Genomic DNA, 25,429 nt, shown 5'->3' on the forward strand with positions numbered 1-25,429 from the left:
GTTTTAGAAATATTTAGGGCTAACTTGTTCCTTGCCACCCACTCTGAAACTAACTGCAGCTCTTTGTTGAGTGTTGCAGTCATTTCAGTCACTGTAGTAGCTGACGTGTATAGTGTTGTCATCCACAAACTCTGGCTTTACTCAAAGTCAGTGGCATGTCGTTAGTAAAGGTTGAAAAAAGCAAGGGGCCTAAACAGCTACCCTGGGGAATTCCTGATTCTAACTGGATTATATTTGAGAGGCTTCCATTAAAGAACACCTCTGTGTTCGGTTAGACAAGTAATTCTTTATCCACATTAAAGCAGGGGGTGTAAAGCCATAACACATATGTTTTTCCAGCAGCAGACTATGATCGATAATGTCAAACAAGACAGCCCCCACAATCATTTTATCATCAATTTCTCTCAGCCAATCATCAATCATTTGTGTAAGTGCCGTGCTTGTTGAGTGTCCTTCACCATATGCGTACTGAAATTCTGTTGTCAATTTGTTTACTGTGAAATAGCATTGTATCTGGTCAAACACAATTTTTCCCAGAAGTTTACTAAGGGTTGGTAACAGCCTGATTGGTCGGCTATTTGAGCCAGTAAAGGGGGCTTTACTGTTCTTTGGTAGCGGAATGACTTTAGCTTCCCTCCAGGCTTGAGGGCACACACTTAGGCTTAAATTGGCTTAAATTAGGCCTAGTAGGCTTAAATTGAAGATGTGGCAAATAGGAGTGGCAATACCGTCCGCCATTATCCTCATATCCACCATTTTCCATCCAGATTGTCAGACCCCGGTGGCTTGTCATTGTTGATAAAACAACAATAATTTTTTCACACTGACTTTACGGAATTTCTTCCACACTGACTTTACGGAATTCGAAAGTACAATTCTTGTCTTTTATAATTTGGTCAGATATACTTGGATGTGTAGTGTCAGCGTTTGTTGCTGGCATGTCATCCCTAAGTTTGTTTATCTTGCCAATGAGAAAAATTATTAATTGTGTTGGCAATATCAGTGGGTTTTGTGATAAATGAGCCATCTGACTCAATGAGTGATGGAGCCAAGTTTGCTTTTACCCTCAAAATTTCATTTAAGGTCCTTTTTACTATCATTCTTTATATAATTTATCTTTGTTTCATAGTATAGTTTATTTTTATTTAGTTTAGTCACATGATTTCTTAATTTGCAGTACATTTACCAATCAGTTAGGCTGCCAGACTTAATTGCCATACCTTTTGCCTCAACCATACATTTTTTCACTTCCTCATCAATCCAAGGGGATTTAACAGTTTTTACAGTCATTTTCTTAATGGGTGCGTGCTTATTAGTAACTGGAATAAGCAATTTCATAAATGTGTCAAGTGTAGTATCTGGTTGCTCCTCATTACTCACCACAGACCAGCAAATATTCTTTACATCATCAACATAGGAATCACTACAAAACTTCTTGTATGACCTCTTATACACTATATTAGGCCCAGCCTTTGGAACTTTGGTTTTCCTAGATATGGCTATTATATTGTGATCACTACATCCTATGGATTTGGATACTGCTTTAAAACAAATATCTGCAGCATTAGTAAAGATGCGATCAATACATGTTGATGATTTCATTCCTGTGCTGTTTGTAACTACCCTGGTAAATTGACTGATAACCTGAACCAGGTTGCAGGCACTGGTTACAGTTTGAATTTTGTTCTTGAGTGGGCAGCTTGATGAAAGCCAGTCAATATTTAAAATCACCCAGAAAATATACTTCTCTGTTGATATCACATACATTACCAAGCATTTCACACATGTTATCCAGATACTGACTGTTAGCACTTGGTGGTCAATAGCAGCTTCCCACCAGAATGGGCTTTAGGTGAGGCAGATGAACCTGTAACCATATTACTTCAACAGTATTTAACATTAGATTGTCTCTAATCTTTACAGGAATGTGGTTCTTTATATAGTCCGCAACACGGCGTTTCTGTCTTTTCTGTAAACGTTATAACCATGTATTGCTACCACTGTATCATCAAAGGTATTATCTAAGTGAGTTTCAGAGATAGTCAGAATATGAATGTCATCTGTTACAAGCAAGTTATTGACTTCATGGACTTTGTTTCTCAGGCGGCATATGTTAATGTGGGCTATTTTTAGCTTTTCTGGGTTGCTTGATTGTTTTACTGCTTTACTGGGAAGCTTATCAGAAGTAGATTTGATTGTGCAGGGTGAGTTGCACACAGTGGTCTTCCTACTAGGGGCACACCGCCTCAGTTCTAACAGTATAACTCTGGTTCATAGGCTCATGATTACTGCATACAATAGCTGTAGGATCAACAAAGGTATTCACGGCAATTAGAGGGACATAAATTAGGTTACTTACATTGTGTCTGCCAACGCTCCTAGGATAATGTACATTAATGCAGCATTATGACAACTCATTGTCACAATGGTAGGAATTATCTGACGCAGCCTCGAAATGCGTGGACAGAATCCAGGTGCCAAGATGATTTGGATGGACTCCGTCATTCCTGTATCTTCTGTTTCCAGAAAGTGTCAAAGTTATCAATAAAAGTGACTCCAACAGAGCTACAGTAGTCTGTTGACCAGATGTGTAATGCCAGCAGTCTGCGGAATCTTTCACACCCGTGGCCCAACGATGGTACTGGACCTGAAATGATTGGCTGTTTTTGGGAGTCTTTTAATGCTAAAATCAGTTCTTTTAAAATCCATTTTCAGATGTTCCGAGCTAGCCCTCCTGATGTTGTTTGACCCCACATGGACTATGACAGTGTCAGCTCCCGGCATCTGTCGTAGAACAGTCGAAAGCAGCCTTGTGATGTCCTGTACTCGTACGCCTGGGAAGCACAGGGTTTATGCCTTGAGAACCAAGCTGTTTCTCACCATAGAGCTGCCGATGATGACAGCTGGCGATTTTAAATAGGCCGGTCTCTCAGGCAGCCTCACGGTCTGATGAGGGTGGGAACTCCGAGGATCTGAACCCAAGGTAGAAGCCACCGGAGAGGAAGACAGAATAGAGGACGAAGATGCAGGTACCTCCGGATCTAATCTTGAATGGGAAGCCACCAAGGAAGAAGGCTCTGGAACCTCTGGATCCAGGGAGGCAAAGCTGTTTCTGGTCTGTGTCAGGTCCGGGCTCATCATCTCCAAGTAAACCCCCGTTGCCAGAGGACGCTGTCTTCGACTTCCACGGCAAGTGACGTATCTCCATGGCTGGTTGGTTGGGTCGAGAACCGCTATGTTCTCCAGGGAAGGGGGAGACCCCTTCGGGGATGGATCCCTGCTGGGCACCAGCCAGTCGGCTGTGGAGAACTGACACGGCGGCGACATTTCCACCAGACCATAGAGGCGTCCAGCTACTGGGGTAGAAGAAAACGAAAAAGTAGGCAGGCGTGGATTCCCCAGTAGCTTGTGTAGGTGTGCTACTTGCTTGCTATGTGTAGCCACTTTCCCCTCTGTGGAATCTGGAGGGATCCTGGGACCGACAGCAGCGCTAACAGCAACTAAACCTAACAGAGCCACAGGGCCCAAAATAAAAATAAAAGTATATCGAAACACTGTCAGCTTTACAAAAGCACTAAACCCGAGGTCTCTCGTTCAGCTTTCGGGCGTTCAACAGCGTTCAACAACAAACATACAGCACTTAAATCTTTTGTCTTGCCCATTTACCCTCTGAATGGCACACATACACAATCCTCAAGTCTTAAAAATCATTATTTAACCTGTCTCCTTGTCATGTCCTGACCAGTAAAGGGGTCATATTGTTATTGTAGTTGGTCAGGACGTGGCAGGGGTGTGTTTGTTTTGTGTTGTTGGGTTTTTTGGGTTAGTTATGTTATGTATTTCTATGTTTGATTTTCTAGTATTTCTATTTCTATGTTCAGGGTTTTGGTTTGGCCTTCAATTGAAGACAGCTGTTCTTCATTGCCTTTAATTGGAGGCCATATTTAAGTGGGTTATTTTCTCTTGTGTTGGTGGGTGGATGTTCTATGTATAGTCAGAGTACCTTACAGGACTGTTTTTCATCGTGCCTTTGTTCAGTGTTAATTTCTTTAATAAATCAAGAAGATGTTTCACATTGTAACGTTTGTCGTCGGGAGACGAGGAAGCGGACCAAAACGCAGCTGGGAGCGAATACATGTTTATTTAACACACTAGAATTAAACATGTACACAAAATCAAGGAAAAAACAGCCAATACGTTACGTGCTCAAATAACGAGACAACAACCCACAAACATCGTGGGGAAAAAGGAACTTAAATGTGATTCCCAATCAGACTTCACAAGCGACAGCTGTCTGATTGGGAAATCACCCGAGCCCAACATAGAAATAAAACACAAAGGCTATAACCAAAACATAGAAAATAAAGCATAGAAATGCCACACCCTGACCAAAATAGCAGAGTTCACCTGGTCAGGGCGTGACAGTACCCCCCCTCCAACGGTGCGTACTCCCGGCGCACCAACCTAAAGTCTATTAGGGGGGGATCCGGGTGGGCGCCTCACCCTCGGTGGAGGCTCTGGCCCCGGGCGTGTTTCTCCCCCTGCCTCCACCCTAGCCCTACCCCTCTGGCCCGGACTGGACCACTGTGGAGCGGCATGCTCAGGCTCCGGAGCGGAGCCGTCGACCGGAACAGGATTGGGCACCGGTGGACCAGACACGGGCCGTGCCGGACTGTGGACACGCACCGTGGGCTTGGTGCGGGGATCAGGAACGGGCCGGACAGGACTGTGGACACGCACCGTGGGCTTGGTGCGGGGAACAGGGACGGGCCGGACAGGACTGTGGACACGCACCGTGGGCTTGGTGCGGGGAACAGGGACGGGCCGGACAGGACTGTGGACACGCACCGTGGGCTTGGTGCGGGGAACAGGGACGGGCCGGACAGGACTGTGGACACGCACCGTGGGCTTGGTGCGGGGAACAGGGATGGGCCGGACAGGACTGGGGACACGCACCACTAACCTGGTGCAGGGAGCAGGGACGGGCCGGACTGGCCTGGGGACACGCACCACTAACCTGGTGCGGGGAGCAGGGACGGGCCGGACAGGACTGGGGACACGCACCACTAACCTGGTGCGGGGAGCAGGGACGGGCCGGACCGGACTGGGGACACGCACCACTAACCTGGTGCGGGGAGCAGGGACGGGCCGGACAGGACTGGGGACACGCACCACTGACTTGGTGCGGGGTGCAGGGACGGGCCGGACAGGACTGGGGACACGCACCACTAACCTGGTGCGGGGAGCAGGGACGGGCTGGACAGGACTGGGGACACGCACCACTAACCTGGTGCGGGGAGCAGGGACGGGCCGGACAGGACTGGGGACACGCACCACTAACCTGGTGCGGGGAGCAGGGACGGGCCAGACAGGACTGTGAACACGTACTGGTGACCTGAAGCGTGGAGCCGGTTTAGCCACTCGTCCTGGCTGGATGCCCATCCTAGCACGGCATGTGCTGGGCATGTCCACCGGACGCACCGGGCTGTGCGGGCGCACTGGCGACACAGCGCGCAACTCAGCATACCATGGCTCCTCCTCCAGATCTTCCCTCTGCAGGTCCTCAATCAAACGCCTCATCTCCTTCTCTTCCTCCGCCGTCATCCCCCACGAGAGCAGTGGTCTGGGCTCTTCCTCTGCCCTTCCGGACCACCCCATTAGCCCCCCCCCCAAAATTTTCTTGGGGCTGTTTTCCGGGCCTCCTCGACCGCCGCCTGCGACTCCGTCTACCGGCTGGCTTTTCCTCCTCGACCTGGGAGTCCGTCCGCCAGGGTCCTTTCCCCGACATGATCTCCTCCCAGGTCCAGAACTCCTTTCCCTCGCGAGCCCATCTCTCGCGCTCCTTTTCCTCCCGCTGCTTGGTCCTGGTTCGGTGGGTTGTTCTGTAACGTTTGTCGTCGGGAGACGAGGAAGCGGACCAAAACGCAGCTGGGAGCGAATACATGTTTATTTAACACACTAGAATTAAACATGTACACAAAATCAAGGAAAAAACTGCCAATACGTTACGTGCTCAAATAACGAGACAACAACCCACAAACATCGTGGGGAAAAAGGAACTTAAATGTGATTCCCAATCAGACTTCACAAGCGACAGCTGTCTGATTGGGAAATCACCCGAGCCCAACATAGAAATAAAACACAAAGAAAGGCTATAACCAAAACATAGAAAATAAAGCATAGAAATGCCACACCCTGACCAAAATAGCAGAGTTCACCTGGTCAGGGCGTGACACACATACCTGCTGCAGTTTGGTCCGATCATTACGACGCTTCCTCCTCTTCAGCTACACTAATTGAAGTGGATTTAACAGGTGACATCAATAAGGGGTCATAACTGTCACCTGGATTCACCTGGTCAGTCTATGTCATAGAAAGAGCACGTGTTCCTAATGTTTTGTACACTTAGTATATAAATACTGATGGTAATATATACAGTACATGTAAACAGGAGTAATAGTGACCAGTAGCAGGATGAATAGATACTAATACTAATAGTAATGGCAATCAGCTCTCAATGAACAGCAGTATATCTGAAGCAATACATCTAATCAGTAATCATTTTAGCGGCAGCGTAGGTGTGAGGGGGAGAAGCAGTTGTTAGCCATTTTAACAGTCTTATGGCTAGGAGATAGAAGTTCTCCAAGTCCTCTATTCTCCAAGTCCTCTATTCTCCAAGTCCTCTATTCTCCAAGTCCTCTATTCTCCAAGTCCTCTATTCTCCAAGTCCTCTATTCTCCAAGTCCTCTATTCTCCAAGTCCTCTATTCTCCAAGTCCTCTATTCTCCAAGACATCTTTACCAGTGGAATAGTTTGAGCCTGAATTTGTAAAAATGTTTAAATGGAACATATTTATAGCTCAGGGGACTGTGACATTTCCTCATTAGTGTTGCTAGAGGTCCTCTTTCTGGTTTGTATCTTAAACATTTTAATGGATTATTCCACTGTGTATATACACTGTTCAAAACAATAAAGGGAACACTTAAACAACACAATGTAACTCCAAGTCAATCACACTTCTGTGAAATCAAACTGTCCACTTAGGAAGCAACACTGATTGACAATAAATTTCACATGCTGTTGTGCAAATGGAATCGACAACAGGTGGAAAATATAGGCAATTAGCAAGACATCCCCAATAAAGGAGTGGTTCTGCAGGTGGTGACCACAGACCACTTCTCAGTTCCTATGCTTCCTGGCTGATGTTTTGGTCACTTTTGAATGCTGGCGGTGCTTTCACTCTAGTGGTAGCATGAGACGGAGTCTACAACCCACACAAGTGGCTCAGGTAGTGCAGCTCATCCAGGATGGCACATCAATGCGAGCTGTGGCAAGAAAGTTTGCTGTGTCTGTCAGCGTAGTGTCCAGAGCATGGAGACGCTACCAGGAGATAGGCCAGTACATCAGGAGACGTGGAGGAGGCCGTAGGAGGGCAAAAACCCAGCAGCAGGACCGCTACCTCTGCCTTTGTGCAAGGAGGAGCAGGAGGAGCACTGCCAGAGCCCTGCAAAATGACCTCCAGCAGGCCACAAATGTGCATGTGTCTGCTCAAACGGTCAGATCAGACGCCAGGAGGGTTGTATGAGGGCCCGACGTCCACAGGTGGGGGTTGTGCTTACAGCCCAACACCGTGCAGGACGTTTGGCATTTGCCAGAGAACACCAAGATTGGCAAATTCGCCACTGGCGCCCTGTGCCCTTCACAGATGAAAGCAGGTTCACACTGAGCACGTGACAGACGTGACAGAGTCCATGGAGAACGTTCTGCTGCTTGCAACATCCTCCAGCATGACCGGTTTGGCGGTGGGTCAGTCATGGTGTGGGGTGGCATTTCTTTGGGGGGCCGCACAGCCCTCCATGTGCTCGCCAGAGGTAGCCTGACTGCCATTAGGTACCGAGATGAGATCCTCAGACCCCTTGTGAGACCATATGCTGGTGCGGTTGGCTCTGGGTTCCTCCTAATGCAAGACAATGCTAGACCTCATGTGGCTGGAGTGTGTCAGCAGTTCCTGCAAGAGGAAGGCATTGATGCTATGGACTGGCCCGCCCATTCCCCAGACCTGAATCCAATTGAGCACATCTGGGACATCATGTCTCGCTCCATCCACCAGCGCCACGTTGCACCACAGACTGTCCAGGAGTTGGCGGATGCTTTAGTCCAGGTCTGGGAGGAGATCCCTCAGGAGACCATCCGCCACCTCATCAGCAGCATGCCCAGGCGTTCTAGGGAGTTCATACAGGCACGTGGAGGCCACACACACTACTGAGCCTCATGTTGACTTGTTTTAAGGACATTACATCAAAGTTGGATCAGCCTGTAGTGTGCTTTTCCACTTTAATTTTGAGTGTGACTCCAAATCCAGACCTCCATGGGTTGATAAATTGGATTTCCATTGATTATTTTTGTGTGATTTTGTTGTCAACACATTCAACTATGTAAAGAAAAAAGTATTTAATAAGATTATTTTATTCATTCAGATCTAGGATGTGTTATTTTAGTGTTCTCTTTATTTTTTTGAGCAGTGTATTTCACTGTGTATTCATTTCACTGTGTATGTCACGACTCCTGCCGAAGTCGGTCCCTCTCCTTGTCCGGGGGGCGTTCGGCGGTCGACGTCACCGGTCTTCTAGCCATCGCCGCTCCACCTGTAATTTTCCATTTGTTTTGTCTTGTTTTCCCGCACACCTGGTTGACATCCCCTCATTACTCTACGTGTATATTATCCTCTGTTCCCCCCCATGTCTGTGTGTGGTATTGTTCGTTCGTTTACGTGTGTGACGCTTCAGGCTGGTTTTGCGGCGGGTATTGTTGTAACCCGTGGTTTGGTTATTTGTACCATTTTGTGTAATTTGTGCGCTATCGCTTTTCTCCCTTGGGCCGGAGTGTTGTGACGCAGTTGCGTCCGGCTGTTTTTCCTCTGCCTGAATAAAGTGTGCCTGTTCACTCATCTCTGCTCTCCTGCACCTGACTTCCTTCGACCAGTTGCGCACACCCTGACAGTGTATTCATTTCACTGTGTATTCATTTCACTGTGTATTCATTTCACTGTGTATTCATTTCACTGAGTATTTATTCTTCGTGTCCCTATTTCCATGTCGTTTTCATCTTTAACTTTGCGTTGTTGGAAAAGGACCCACCAGTCAGCATTTCGCTGTTATTCTACACGTGTTGTTTACCAAGCAAGTGGCGAATAACATTAGATTGGATTTGGCCTCTGTATATCATCTCTTCTTGCTCATTCTGGGTCTGTGGTCCCAAATGACACACTATTTCCTTTATAGTGCACTACTATGAGAAGGGCCTATTGGGCTCTGGTCAACAGTAGTGCACTATGTAGGGAATAGGGTGCCATTTGGAATGCAGCCTGGGTAAAACATTTAAAGCGCAGTCGGCGCACCAATTCATCCCAAGAGGTGTTCGATGGGGTTAAGGTCAGGGCTCTTTGCAGGCCAGTCAAGTTCTTCCACAACGATCTTGACAAACCGTTTTTTGTATGGATCTCGGCTTTGTGCACGGGGGGCATTGTCATGCTGAAACAGGAAAGGGCCTTCACCAAACTGTTGCCACAAAGTTGGAAGCACAGAATCCTCTAGAATGTCATTGTACGCTGTAGCATTAAGATCTCCCTTCACTGGAACTAAGGGGCCTAGTCCGAACCATGAAAAACAGACCCAACCAACTTTACAGTTGGTATGCATCGGGGTAGGTAGCGTTCTCCTGGCATCCGCCAAACCCAGATTCGTCCGTCAGACTGGCAGATGGTGAAGCGTGATTCATCACTCCAGAGAACATTATTCTCCCACTCTACAGTCTTAAGCATTATGCTTTTTTCCTCCAACCTAGAATAGCTGTTTGATAAGATGTAATTTCAGACAGACCCAGTCTGTATTTCATTTCTGACCCATTTCATGTTCCTCTGAGATGGGCTTTTACCGTAGCCTGGTCCCAGATTGTGCTGTCTTGCCAACTGCTGAGGCTTCCTGGAGTGCTACTAAGCTAGCTGATGGGCTGGTGCTTGTGTGTCAATCCCCATGTACACACAGAGCAGTGATGGGACACAGAGCAGTGATGGGACACAGAGCAGTGATGGGACACAGAGCGCTGATGGGACATAGAGCACTGATGAGACATAGAGCACTGATGGGACATAGAGCACTGATGGGACATAGAGCACTGATGGGACACAGAGCACTGATGGGACACAGAGCACTGATGGGACATAGAGCAGTGACGGGACATAGAGCACTGATGGGACATAGAGCACTGATGGGACATAGAGCACTGACGGGACATAGAGCACTGACGGGACATAGAGCAGTGACGACACATGTGTACATGAGGAATGTTGACGATGTCATCCCGAGACCGTGTATGTTACGGTAACTACTGCCTTCCATCCAGAGGAGAGGGATAGGAGCTTCCTTTCTCCCACGGATTAGACAGGGATGGATGTGCTGTTATTAAGGCTGACTGACTGTCCACGAGGAAGGACCTCCATCATATCTTCGCAATGTATCTGTTATGATGCTAAATTGCTAAATGGCTATATTGTAATTATTTTGCCACTATGGCATATTTATTGCCTTACCTCCCTTATCTTACCTCATTGACTGTCACGTCCTGACCCTTGTAAGATGTCATTTTCTATAGTAGAGTAGGTCAGGGTGTGACAGGGGGTGTTTTTGGGTGGTTTTCTTGTTATCTGTTTCTATGTGGTTTTTCTAGGTTTCTATTTCTATGTTGGGGTTGTTGGATGATCTCCAATTAGAGGCATCCGGTCCTCGTTGTCTCTAATTGGAGATCATATTTAAGTAGGGTGTTTTTCCACTTGTGTTTGTGGGTTGTTCATTTTTGAGTAGTGTTTATTTTTCTCTGCTTCATGGTTTTGTTATTTTGTTGTTTGTGGCTCAGTTGGTAGAGCATGGTGTTTGCAACGCCAGGGTTGTGGGTTCGATTCCCACGGGGGACCAGTATGAAAAAAATCAAAAATAAATGTATGAAATGTATGCATTCATTACTGTAAGTTGCTCTGGATAAGAGCGTCTGCTAAATGACTAAAATGTAAAATGTAAATGTATTTGGTGTACTGCAACGTTTCACGGTAATAATAAATATGTGGAACTACAACCATTCTGCGCTTTGGTCCGATCCTTTAAACAGCCGTGACATTGACACACATTGTATATAGACTTTTATTTCTATTGTATTATTGACTGTATGTTTGTTTATTCCATGTGTAACTCTCTTGTTGTTGTTTGTGTCGAACTGCTTTGCTTTATCTTGGCCAGGTCGCAGTTGTCAAATGAGAACTTGTTCTCAACTAGCCTACGTGGTTTAAATAAAGGTGAAATAAAATAAATCAAATAAAAATGAAACATTTACACATTCAACCGCTAACCGCTAACTATTTATTACAATTTCATTACAAGTATAACGAGAACTGAATGTGTTAAGACTGTAATATTTACGATGTGTTTTCTTTTCCCCTCAGGTGTTATTCCATCTCCATAGGAAGATGAAGAACATGTCGAAGAAATCTGAACGCTCAAAAAGAAAGGTACGCATGTTTCTCTGTTGTTACACCTGTGACTCCAACGTAACACCTGTTTCTCTGTTGTTACACCTGTGACTCCAACGAAACAAACACCTGTTTCTCTGTTGTTACACCTGTGACTCCAACGTAACACCTGTTTCTCTGTTGTTACACCTGTGACTCCAACGTAACACCTGTTTCTCTGTTGTTACACCTGTGACTCCAACGTAACAAACACCTGTTTCTCTGTTGACACACCTGTGACTCCAACGTAACAAACACCTGTTTCTCTGTTGTTACACCTGTGACTCCAACGTAACACCTGTTTCTCTGTTGTTACACCTGTGACTCCAACGAAACAAACACCTGTTTCTCTGTTGTTACACCTGTGACTCCAACGTAACAAACACCTGTTTCTCTGTTGTTACACCTGTGACTCCAACGTGACACCTGTTTCTCTGTTGTTACACCTGTGACACCAACGTAACACCTGTTTCTCTGTGGTTACACCTGTGACTCCAACGTAACACCTGTTTCTCTGTTGTTACACCTGTGACTCCAGTGTAACACCTGTTTCTCTGTTGTTACACCTGTGACTCCAACGTAACACCTGTTTCTCTGTTGTTACACCTGTGACACCAACGTAACACCTGTTTCTCTGTGGTTACACCTGTGACTCCAACGTAACACCTGTTTCTCTGTTGTTACACCTGTGACTCCAACGTAACGCCTGTTTCTCTATTGTTACACCTGTAACTCCAACGTAACACCTGTTTCTCTGATGTTACAACTGTGACTCCAGCGTAGCACCTGTTTCTCTGTTGTTACACCTGTGACTCAAACGTAACACCTATTTCTCTGTTGTTACACCTGTGACTCCAGTGTAACACCTGTTTCTCTGTTGTTACACCTGTGACTCCAACGTAACACCTGTTTCTCTGTTGTTACACCTGTGACTCCAAAGTAACTCCTGTTTCTCTGTTGTTACACCTGTGACTCAAACGTAACACCTGTTTCTCTGTGGTTACACCTGTGACTCCAACGTAACACCTGTTTCTCTATTGTTACACCTGTGACTCCAACGTAACACCTGTTTCTCTATTGTTACACCTGTGACTCCAACGTAACAAACACCTATTTCTCTGTTGTTACACCTGTGACTCCAGCGTAACACCTGTTTCTCTGTTGTTACACCTGTGACTCAAATGTAACGCCTGTTTCTCTGTTTTTACACCTGTGACTCCAACGTAATACCTGTTTCTCTGTTGTTACACTCGTGACTCCAACGTAACACCTGTTTCTCTGTTGTTACACCTGTGACTCCAACGTAACACGTTTCTCTGTTGTTACACCTGTGACTCCAACGTAACACCTGTTTCTTTGTTGTTACACCTGTGACTCCAACGTAACACCTGTTTCTCTGTTGTTACACCTGTGACTCCAACGTAACACCTGTTTCTCTGTTACACCTGTGACTCCAACGAAACTCCTGTTTCTCTGTTGTTACACCTGTGACTCCAACGTAACACCTGTTTCTCTGTTACACCTGTGACTCAGCATAATACCTGTTTCTCTGTTGTTACACCTGTGACTCTAACGTAACACCTGTTTCTCTGTTGTTACACCTGTGACTCCAACGTACACCTGTTTCTCTGTTGTTACACCTATGACTCCAACGTAACACCTGTTTCTCTGTTGTTACACCTGTGACTCCAACGTAACACCTGTTTCTCTGTTGTTACACCTGTGACTCCAACGTAACACCTGTTTCTCTGTTACACCTGTGACTCCAACGTATCTCCTGTTTCTCTGTTGTTACACCTGTGACTCCAACGTAACACCTGTTTCTCTGTTACACCTGTGACTCCGCATAACACCTGTTTCTCTGTTGTTACACCTGTGACTCCAACGTAACACCTGTTTCTCTGTTGTTACACCTGTGACTCCGCATAATACCTATTTCTCTAGTGACTACTGACTGTTGGTAATACTGACTACTGACTGTTGGTAATACTGACTACTGACTGTTGGTAATACTGACTACTGACTGTTGCTAATACTGACTACTGACAGTTGGTAATACTGACTACTGACTGTTGGTAATACTGACTGCTGACTGTTGGTAATACTGACTGTTGGTAATACTGACTACTGACTGTTGGTAATAGTGACTACTGACTGTTGGTAATAGTGACTACAGACTGCTGCTAATACTGACTACAGACTGTTGGTAATACTGACTACAGACTGTTGGTAATACTGACTACTGACTGTTGGTAATACTGATTACTGATTGTTGGTAATACTGACTACTGACTGTTGGTAATACTGACTACTGACTGTTGGTAATACTGACTACTGACTGTTGGTAATACTGACTACTGACTGTTGCTAATACTGACTACTGACAGTTGGTAATACTGACTACTGACTGTTGGTTATACTGACTGCTGACTGTTGGTAATACTGACTGTTGGTAATACTGACTACTGACTGTTGGTAAGAGTGACTACTGACTGTTGGTAATAGTGACTACTGACTGTTGGTAATAGTGACTACAGACTGCTGCTAATACTGACTACAGACTGTTGGTAATACTGACTACAGACTGTTGGTAATACTGACTACTGACTGTTGGTAATACTGACTGTTGGTAATACTGACTGTTGGTAACACTGACTACTGACTGTTGGTAATACTGACTACTGACTGTTGGTACTACTGACTACTGACTGTTGGTAATAGTGACTGTTGGTAATACTGACTACTGACTGTTGGTAATACTGACTGTTGGTAATACTGACTACTGACTGTTGGTAAAACTGACTACTGACTGTTGGTAATACTGACTACTGACTGTTGGTAATACTGACTACTGACTGTTGGTAATACTGACTGTTGGTAATACTGACTACTGACTGTTGGTAAAACTGAATACTGACTGTTGGTAACACTGACTACAGACTGTTGGTAATACTGACTACAGACTGTTGCTAATACTGACTACTGACTGTTGCTAATACTGACTACTGACTGTTGGTAATACTGACTTCTGACTGTTGGTAATACTGACTGTTGGTAATACTGACTACTGACTGTTGGTAAGAGTGACTACTGACTGTTGGTAATAGTGACTACTGACTGTTGGTAATAGTGACTACAGACTGCTGCTAATACTGACTACAGACTGTTGGTAATACTGACTACAGACTGTTGGTAATACTGACTACTGACTGTTGGTAATACTGACTGTTGGTAATACTGACTACTGACTGTTGGTAATACTGACTGTTGGTACTACTGACTACTGACTGTTGGTAATAGTGACTGTTGGTTATACTGACTACTGACTGTTGGTAATACTGACTGTTGGTAATACTGACTACTGACTGTTGGTAAAACTGACTACTGACTGTTGGTAATACTGACTACTGACTGTTGGTAATACTGACTACTGACTGTTGGTAATACTGACTGTTGGTAATACTGACTACTGACTGTTGGTAAAACTGAATACTGACTGTTGGTAACACTGACTACAGACTGTTGCTAATACTGACTACTGACTGTTGGTAATACTGACTACTGACTGTTGCTAATACTGACTACTGACTGTTGCTAATACTGACTACTGACTGTTGGTAATACTGACTACAGACTGTTGCTAATACTGACTACAGACTGTTGGTAATACTGACTACTGACTGTTGGTAATACTGACTGTTGGTAATACTGACTGTTGGTAATACTGACTACTGACTGTTGGTACTACTGACTACTGACTGTTGGTAATAGTGACTGTTGGTAATACTGACTACTGACTGTTGGTAATACTGACTGTTGGTAACACTGACTACTGACTGTTGGTAAAACTGACTACTGACTGTTGGTAATACTGACTACTGACTGTTGGTAATACTGACTACTGACTGTTGGTAATACTGACTGTTGGTAATACTGACTACTGACTGTTGGTAAAACTGAATACTGACTGTTGGTAACACTGATTACAGAATGTTGCTAATACTGACTACTGACTGTTGGTAATACTGACTACTGACTGTTGCTAATACTGACTACTGACTGTTGGTAATACTGACTACTGACTGTTGGTAATACTAATTACAGACTGTTGCTAATACTGACTACTGACTGTTGCTAATACTGACTACTGACTGTTGCTAATACTTACTTCTGACTGTTGGTAATACTGACTACTGACTGTTGCTAATACTGACTACTGACTGTTGCTAATACTGACTACTGACTGTTGGTAATACTGACTACTGACTGTTGGTAAAACTGACGACTGACTGTTGGTAATACTGACTACTGACTGTTGGTAAAACTGACTACAGACTGTTGGTAACACTGACTACTGACTGTTGGTAATACTGACTACTGACTGTTGGTAATACTGACTACTGACTGTTGGTAATACTGACTGTTGTTAATACTGACTACTGACTGTTGGTAAAACTGACTACTGACTGTTGGTAATACTGACTACAAACTGTTGCTAATACTGACTACTGACTGTTGGTAATACTGACTACTGACTGTTGGTAATACTGACTACTGACTGTTGGTAAAACTGACTGTTGGTAATACTGACTGTTGGTAGTACTGACTACTGACTGTTGGTAATACTGACTACTGACTGTTGGTAAAACTGACTGTTGGTAATACTGACTGTTGGTAATACTGACTACAGACTGTTGGTAATCCTGACTACTGACTGTTGGTAATACTGACTACTGACTGTTGGTAAAACTGACTACTAACTGTTGGTAATATTGACTACAGACTGTTGCTAATACTGACTACTGACTGTTGGTAATACTGACTACTGACTGTTGCTAATACTTACTACTGACTGTTGGTAATACTGACTACTGACTGTTGGTAATACTGACTACAGACTGTTGCTAATACTGACTACTGACTGTTGTTAATACTGACTACTGACGGTTGGTAATACTGACTACTGACTGTTGGTAGTGCTGACTACTGACTGTTGGTAGTACTGACTACTGACTGTTGGTAATACTGACTACTGACTGTTGCTAATACTGACTACTGACTGTTGGTAATACTGACTACTGACTGTTGGTAAAACTGACTACTGACTGTTGGTAATACTGACTACAGACTGTTGCTAATACTGACTACTGACTGTTGCTAATACTGACTACTGACTGTTGGTAATACTGACTACTGACTGTTGGTAAAACTGACTACAGACTGTTGGTAATACTGACTACAGACTGTTGCTAATACTGACTACTGACTGTTGCTAATACTGACTACTGACTGTTGGTAATACTGACTGTTGGTAATACTGACTACTGACTGTTGGTAATACTGACTACTGACTGTTGGTAATTCTGACTACTGACCGTTGGTAATAGTGACTGTTGGCAATACTGACTACTGACTGTTGGTATTACTGACTACTGACTGTTGGTAATACTGACTACTAACTGTTGGTAATACTGACTGTTGGTAATACTGACTACTGACTGTTGGTAAAACTGACTACTGACTGTTGGTAATACTGACTACAAACTGTTGCTAATACTAACTACTGACTGTTGGTAATACTGACTACTGACTGTTGGTAATACTGACTACTGACTGTTGGTATTACTGACTACTGACTGTTGGTAATACTGACTACTGACTGTTTGTAATACTGACTACTGACTGTTGGTAATACTGACTACTGACTGTTGGTAAAACTGACTACTGACTATTGGTATTACTGACTACTGACTGTTGGTAAAACTGACTACAGACTGTTGCTAATACTGACTACTGACTGTTGCTAATACTGACTACTGACTGTTGGTAATACTGACTGCTGACTGTTGCTAATACTGACTACTAACTGTTGCTAATACTGACTACTGACTGTTGGTAATACTGACTACTGACTGTTGGTAATACTGACTACTGACTGTTGATAATACTGACTACTGACTGTTGTTAATACTGACTACTGACGGTTGGTAATACTGACTACTGACTGTTGGTAGTGCTGACTACTGACTGTTGGTAGTACTGACTACTGACTGTTGGTAATACTGACTACTGACTGTTGCTAATACTGACTACTGACTGTTGGTAATACTGACTACTGACTGTTGGTAATACTGACTACTGACTGTTGGTATTACTGACTACTGACTGTTGGTTATAGTGACTAGAATAGTTCATGTTTTACCTCCAACCAACTTTTGGTAATAGTCCATCTATCTCTCTGTTCCACTGACACCACAGCTCTCAGCTCCCATCTATCTATCTATCTGTTCCCCTGACACCTCAGCTCCCATCCATCCATCTATCTATCTGTTCCCCTGACACCACAGCTCTCAGCTCCCATCCATCCATCTATCTCTCTGTTCCCCTGACACCACAGCTCTCAGCTCCCATCCATCCATCTATCTATCTGTTTCCCTGACACCTCAGCTCCCATCCATCCATCTATCTATCTGTTCCCCTGACACCACAGCTCTCAGCTCCCATCCATCCATCTATCTATCTGTTCCCCTGACACCACAGCTCTCAGCTCCCATCCATCCATCTATCTATCTGTTCCCCTGACACCACAGCTCTCAGCTCCCATCCATCCATCTATCTATCTGTTCCCCTGACACCTCAGCTCCCATCCATCCATCTATCTATCTGTTCCCCTGACACCACAGCTCTCAGCTCCCATCCATCCATCTATCTATCTATCTGTTTTCCTGACACCTCAGCTCCCATCCATCCATCTATCTATCTGTTCCCCTGACACCTCAGCTCCCATCCATCCATCTATCTATCTGTTCCCCTGACACCACAGCTCCCATCCATCCATCTATCTATCTATCTGTTTCCCTGACACCACAGCTCTCAGCTCCCATCCATCCATCTATCTATCTGTTCCCCTGACACCACAGCTCTCAGCTCCCATCCATCCATCTATCTATCTGTTCCCCTGACACCACAGCTCTCAGCTCCCATCCATCTATCTATCTGTTCCCCTGACACCACAGCTCTCAGCTCCCATCCATCAATCTATCTGTTCCCCTGTCACCACAGCTCTCAGCTCCCATCCATCCATCTATCTATCTGTTCCCCTGACACCACAGCTCTCACCTCCCATCCATCCATCTATCTATCTGTTCCCCTGACACCACAGCTCTCAGCTCCCATCCATCAATCTATCTGTTCCCCTGTCACCACAGCTCTCAGCTCCCATCCATCCATCTATCTATCTGTTCCCCTGACACCACAGCTCTCACCTCCCATCCATCCATCTATTTATCTGTTCCCCTGACACAACAGCTCTCAGCTCCCATCCATCCATCTATCTATCTGTTCCCCTGACACCACAGCTCTCAGTTCCCATCCATCCATCTATGTATCTGTTCCCCTGACACCACAGCTCTCAGTTCCCATCCAGCCTAATGCGCCCTAATAGAGAAACAGCACCTTTACCAGTGGTTACAGAGTTACCTTGTTAGCTGTTGAGGAAAAAAGAACAGACTGAAGAAAAATAATGATGCTTTTGATGTGAGAGAGACAGCTGCTCAGTAGAGTAACTTGCTAGAAAGAGCCTGATACCCCCTCCGTCCCTCCCTCCCCCTCTCCCCCCCTCCCTCCTCCCTCCCTCCCTCCCTCCCCATCCCCCCTCCCTCTCTGACACCTCAGCTCCCATCCATCCATCTATCTATCTGTTCCCCTGACACCACAGCTCTCAGCTCCCATCCATCCATCTATCTCTCTGTTCCCCTGACACCACAGCTCTCAGCTCCCATCCATCCATCTATCTATCTGTTCCCCTGACACCACAGCTCCCATCCATCCATCTATCTATCTATCTGTTTCCCTGACACCACAGCTCTCAGCTCCCATCCATCCATCTATCTATCTGTTCCCCTGACACCACAGCTCTCAGCTCCCATCCATCCATCTATCTATCTGTTCCCCTGACACCACAGCTCTCAGCTCCCATCCATCTATCTATCTGTTCCCCTGACACCACAGCTCTCAGCTCCCATCCATCAATCTATCTGTTCCCCTGTCACCACAGCTCTCAGCTCCCATCCATCCATCTATCTATCTGTTCCCCTGACACCACAGCTCTCACCTCCCATCCATCCATCTATCTATCTGTTCCCCTGACACCACAGCTCTCAGCTCCCATCCATCAATCTATCTGTTCCCCTGTCACCACAGCTCTCAGCTCCCATCCATCCATCTATCTATCTGTTCCCCTGACACCACAGCTCTCACCTCCCATCCATCCATCTATTTATCTGTTCCCCTGACACAACAGCTCTCAGCTCCCATCCATCCATCTATCTATCTGTTCCCCTGACACCACAGCTCTCAGTTCCCATCCATCCATCTATGTATCTGTTCCCCTGACACCACAGCTCTCAGTTCCCATCCAGCCTAATGCGCCCTAATAGAGAAACAGCACCTTTACCAGTGGTTACAGAGTTACCTTGTTAGCTGTTGAGGAAAAAAGAACAGACTGAAGAAAAATAATGATGCTTTTGATGTGAGAGAGACAGCTGCTCAGTAGAGTAACTTGCTAGAAAGAGCCTGATACCCCCTCCGTCCCTCCCTCCCCCTCTCCCCCCCCTCCCTCCTCCCTCCCTCCCTCCCTCCCCATCCCCCCTCCCTCTCTCTCCCTCCCTCCCTCCCTCCCCCTCTCCCCCCCTCCCTCCTCCCTCCCTCTCTCTCTCCCTCCCTCCCTCCCTCCCTCCCTCCTGATATCAGAGTTAGTGAGGACAGTGATGTGAGAGAGTGCAACACAGCTGCTCAGTAGAGCAACCTGTTAGAAAGAGCCTGATTCCCTCCCTCCCTCCCCCTCTCCCTCCCTCCCTCCCTCCCTCCCTCCTCCCCCTCTCTCCCTCCCTCCCTCCCCTCCCCTCTCTCCCTCCCTCTCTCCCTCCCTCCCTCCCTCCCCCCTCCCTCTCTCCCTCCCTCCCTCCCTCCCCCTCCCTCCATCCCTCCCTCCCTCCCTCCCTCCCCCCTCCCTCTCTCCCTCGTCTCTCCTCTACATATGGTATAATGACAACACAACACACACCTCGTCTCTCCTCTACACGTGGTGTAATGACAACCAGAGATAGACAGTAACTATAGCAACACATGTACCTTCAACCTTGGGACTCTGTGTCTGCGTCTCAAATGGCACCTATTCTCTAGAGTGCACTACTTTTCACCACAGCCCTGTGCACCAGTAGTGCGCTATATAGGGAATAGGGTGTGCAATTGGGATGCAGTCTTTATCTTCAATCTAGCTACCTCTCAATTGCTCAGTACCGTATATGAAAGACGTCTGTGGGAAGAGCTGCAGAGATCATTCAGGGCTGAACATCACAGACAGATTCCAGGAAAAGAGTGCAGAAATAAGCCATATTGCTTAAAGGACAGTGGAAGGTTGTCAAACTGATTTTACAGGACAGGGGAGGGTTGGCAAACTGATTTTACAGGACAGGGGAGGGTTGGCAAACTGATTTTACAGGACAGGGGAAGGTTGGCAAACTGATTTTACAGGACAGGGGAGGGTTGTCAAACTGATTTTACAGGACAGGGTTGTCAAACTGATTTTACAGGACAGGGGAAGGTTGGCAAACCGATTTTAAAGGACAGGGGAGGGTTGGCAAACTGATTTTACAGGACAGGGGAGGGTTGGCAAACTGATTTTACAGGACAGGGGAAGGTTGGCAAACTGATTTTACAGGACAGGGGAAGGTTGGCAAACTGATTTTACAGGACAGGGGAGGGTTGTCAAACTGATTTTACAGGACAGGGTTGTCAAACTGATTTTACAGGACAGGGGAAGGTTGGCAAACCGATTTTAAAGGACAGGGGAGGGTTGGCAAACTGATTTTACAGGACAGGGGAGGGTTGTCAAACTGATTTTACAGGACAGGGGAGGGTTGTCAAACTGATTTTACAGGACAGGGGAGGGTTGGCAAACTGATTTTACAGGACAGGGGAGGGTTGTCAAACTGATTTTACAGGACAGGGGAAGGTTGGCAAACTGATTTTACAGGACAGGGGAGGGTTGTCAAACTGATTTTAAAGGACAGGGTTGTCAAACTGATTTTACAGGACAGGGGAGGGTTGTCAAACTGATTTTACAGGACAGGGGAAGGGAGTGTGTTTTTTTCCTGGTAACATTCGCTCTTCTGCTCGTATTTTCCCTGTAAACAATAACTTAACTTACTTGGATGTTACCCTAATTAAAGTTTAGAAATGTTAGTGGAAGTTCGGTATGGTGTGGCTGTTATTAAGCGTCAGCTACTGCAGGCCTATGACATGAAGGCGGTGCGCCCCGATACTCCAGCTGGCTCTGATAGTTGAACTTGAGGTGAGAAAGACTGTTTCAGGCCTACCAGAGTTACGGTGCATTCGGAAAGTATTCAGACCCCTTCACTATTTACACATTTTGTTACGTTACAGCCTTATTCTAAATTGGATTACATTTTTAAAAATCCTCATCAATCTACTCACAAAACCCCATAATGACAATGCGAAAACAGGTTTTTAGAAAACTGAAATACCTTATTTTCACAAGTATTCAGACCCTTTGCTATGAGACTCGAAATTGAGCTGAGTTGCATCCTCTTTCTATTGACCATCCTTGAGATGTTTCTACAACTTGACTGGAGTCAACCTGTGGTAAATTCAATTGATTGGAAATTATTTGAAAAGGCACACACCTGTCTATATAAGGTCCCACAGTTGACAGTGTATGTCAGTGCAAAATACAAGCCATAAGGTCGAAGGAATTATCCGTAGAGCTCCGAGACAGGATTGTGTCGAGGCACAGACCTGGGAAAGGGTACCAAAACAAGGTCCCCAAGAACACAGTGGCCTCCATACTTCTTAAATGGAAGAAGTTTGGAACCACCAAGACTCTTCCTAGAGCTGTCCACCTGGCCAAACTGAGCAATCAGGGGAGAAGGGCCTTGGTCAGGGAGGTGACCAAGAAAACCGATGGTCACTCTGAGTGAGCTCTTGAGTTCCTCTGTGGAGATGGGAGAACCTTCCAGAAGGACAACCATCTCTGCAGCACTCCGCCAATCAGGCCTTTATTGTAGAGTGGCCAGACGGAGTCCCTTTTCTCAGTAAAAGGCACATGACAGCCCACTTGGAGTTTGCGAAAAGGCACCTAAAGACACTCAGACCATGAGAAACAGGATTATCTGGTCTGATGAAACCAAGATTGATCTCTTTGGCCTGAATACCAAGTGTCACGTCTAGAGGAAACCTGGGAATCTCCCTACGGTGAAGCATGGTGGTGGCAGCATCATGCTGTGGGGATGTTTTTCAGCTGCAGGGACTGGGAGACGAGTCAGAATCGAGGTAAAGATGAACGGAGCAAAGTACAGAGAGATCCTTGATGAAAACCTGCTCCAGAACATTCAGGACCTCAGACTGGGGTGAAAGTTCACCTTCCAACAGGACAACGACCCTAAGCACACAGCCAAGACAACGCAGGAGTGGCTTCGGGACAAGTCTCTGAATGTCCTTGAGTGGCCCAGCCAGAGCCCGGACTTGAACCTGATCGAATATCTCTGGAGAGAGATGAAAATTGGTGTGCAAATTGCTGTCCAACCTGACAGAGTTTGAGAGGATCGGCAGAAAACAATTGGAGAAACTCCCCAAATACAGGTGTGCCAAGTTTGTAGCGTCATACCCAAGAAGACTCAAGGCTGTAATCGCTGCCAAAGGTGCTTCAAGAAAGTACTGAGTAAAGGGTCTGAATACTTATGTACATTTGATATTTAAGTTTTCTATTTTATTTTTATGAATTAGCAAAAATGCCTAAAAAACAGTTTTTCCTTTGTCATTATGGGGTAGTGTGATGTCATTATGGGGTATGGTGATGTCATTATGGGGTTTGGTGACGTCATTATGAGGTAGTGTGATGTCATTATAGGGTAGTGTGATGTCATTATGGGGTAGTGTGATGTCATTATGGGGTATGGTGTGTAAATTGATGAGGGAAAAAAACAAGTGAATCCATGTTAGAATAAGGATGTAACGTAAGAAAATGTGGAAAAAGGGAAGGGGTCTGAATACTTTCCAAATGCCAAGAATGTGAAAAGCTGTCATCAAGGCAAACAGTGGCTATTTGTTTAACACTTTTTTGGTTACTACATGATTCCATATGTGTTATTTCATAGTTTGATGTCTTCACTATTATTCTACAATGTAGAAAATAGTATAAAAATAAAGAAAATCCTGGAATGAGTAGGTGTTCTAAAACTTTTGACCAGCATATTATATAATTGGAGCCAATTTCCTCCTACAACAGGACAATGATCCAAAGCACAGCTCCAAACTATGCAAGAACTATTTAGGGAAGAAGCAGTCAGTCTGCTAAATGACTTAAATGTAAATGTAAATGTATTCTGTCTATAATGGAGTGGCCAGCACAGATCTCAACCCTATTGAGCTGTTGTGGGAGCAGCTTGACCGTATGGTACGTAAGAAGTGCCAATCAAGCCATTCCAACTTGTGGGAGGTGCTTCAGGAAGCATGGGGTGAAATCTCTTCAGATTACCTCTTCAAATTGACAACTAGAATGCCAAATCAAATCAAATCAAATCAAATTTATTTATATAGCCCTTCGTACATCAGCTGAAATCTCAAAGTGCTGTACAGAAACCCAGCCTAAAACCCCAAACAGCAAGCAATGCATGTGAAAGAAGCACGGTGGCTGGGAAAAACTCCCTAGGAAAAACTCCTGAGAAAGGCCAAAAACCTAGGAAGAAACCTAGAGAGGAACCAGGCTATGAGGGGTGGCCAGTCCTCTTCTGGCTGTGCCGGGTGGATATTATAACAGAACATAGTCAAGATGTTAAAATGTTCGTAAATGACCAGCATGGCCAAATAATAATAATCATAGTAATTGTCGAGGGTGCAACAAGCACGTCCGGTGAACAGGTCAGGGTTCCGTAGCCGCAGGCAGAACAGTTGAAACTGGAGCAGCAGCATGGCCAGGTGGACTGGGGACAGCAAGGAGTCATCATGCCAGGTAGTCCTAGGGCTCAGGTCCTCCGAGAGAAAGAAAGAAAGAAAGAAAGAGAGAATTAGAGAGAGCATATTTACATTCACACAGGACACCGGATAAGACAAGAGAATACTCCAGATGTAACAGACTGACCCTAGCCCCCCGACACATAAACTACTGCAGCATAAATACTGGAGGCTGAGACAGGAGGGATCAGAAGACACTGTGGCCCCATCCGATGATACCCCCGGACAGGGCCAAACAGGCAGGATATAACCCCACCCACTTTGCCAAAGCACAGCCCCCCACACCACTAGAGGGATATCTACAACCACCAACTTACCGTCCGAAGACAAGGCCGAGTATAGCCCACAAAGATGTCCGCCACGGCACAACCCAAGGGGGGGGCGCCAACCCAGACAGGAAGACCACGTCAGTGGCTCAACCTACTCAAGTGACGCACCCCTCCCATGGACGGCATGGAAGAACACCAGTAAGTCAGTGACTCAGCCCCTGTAAAAGGGTTAGAGGCAGAGAATCCCAGTGGGAAGAGGGGAACCGACAAGGCAGAGACAGCAAGGGCGGTTCGTTGCTCCAGCCTTTCCGTTCACCTTCACACTCCTGGGCCAGACTATACTTAATCATAGGACCTACTGAAGAGATAAGTCTTCAGTAAAGACTTAAAGGTTGAGACTGAGTCTGCGTCTCTCACATGGGTAGGCAGACCATTCCATAAAAATGGAGCTCTATAGGAGAAAGCCCTACCTCCAGCCGTTTGCTTAGAAATTCTAGGGACAATTAGGAGGCCTGCGTCTTGTGACCGTAGCGTACGTGTAGGTATGTACGGCAGGACCAAATCGGAAAGA

The 25,429-nt window shown here is 45.6% G+C and overlaps 1 protein-coding gene across 1 annotated transcript in view; it reads left to right on the forward strand.

The window, feature by feature from the left end:
• Window positions 1–25,429, forward strand: part of galr1b (galanin receptor 1b) — a 45,102-nt gene that overhangs the window by 12,165 nt on the left and 7,508 nt on the right. The window contains exon 2 of the mRNA XM_029768338.1: window positions 11,492–11,557. Within this exon, the coding sequence (XP_029624198.1) occupies window positions 11,492–11,557 (66 nt within the window). The remainder of the gene's footprint in view (window positions 1–11,491; window positions 11,558–25,429) is intronic.

This window comes from Salmo trutta, chromosome 12 (assembly GCF_901001165.1).
Source record: "Salmo trutta chromosome 12, fSalTru1.1, whole genome shotgun sequence".
In the NCBI taxonomy this organism is placed as follows: Eukaryota; Metazoa; Chordata; class Actinopteri; order Salmoniformes; family Salmonidae; genus Salmo; species Salmo trutta.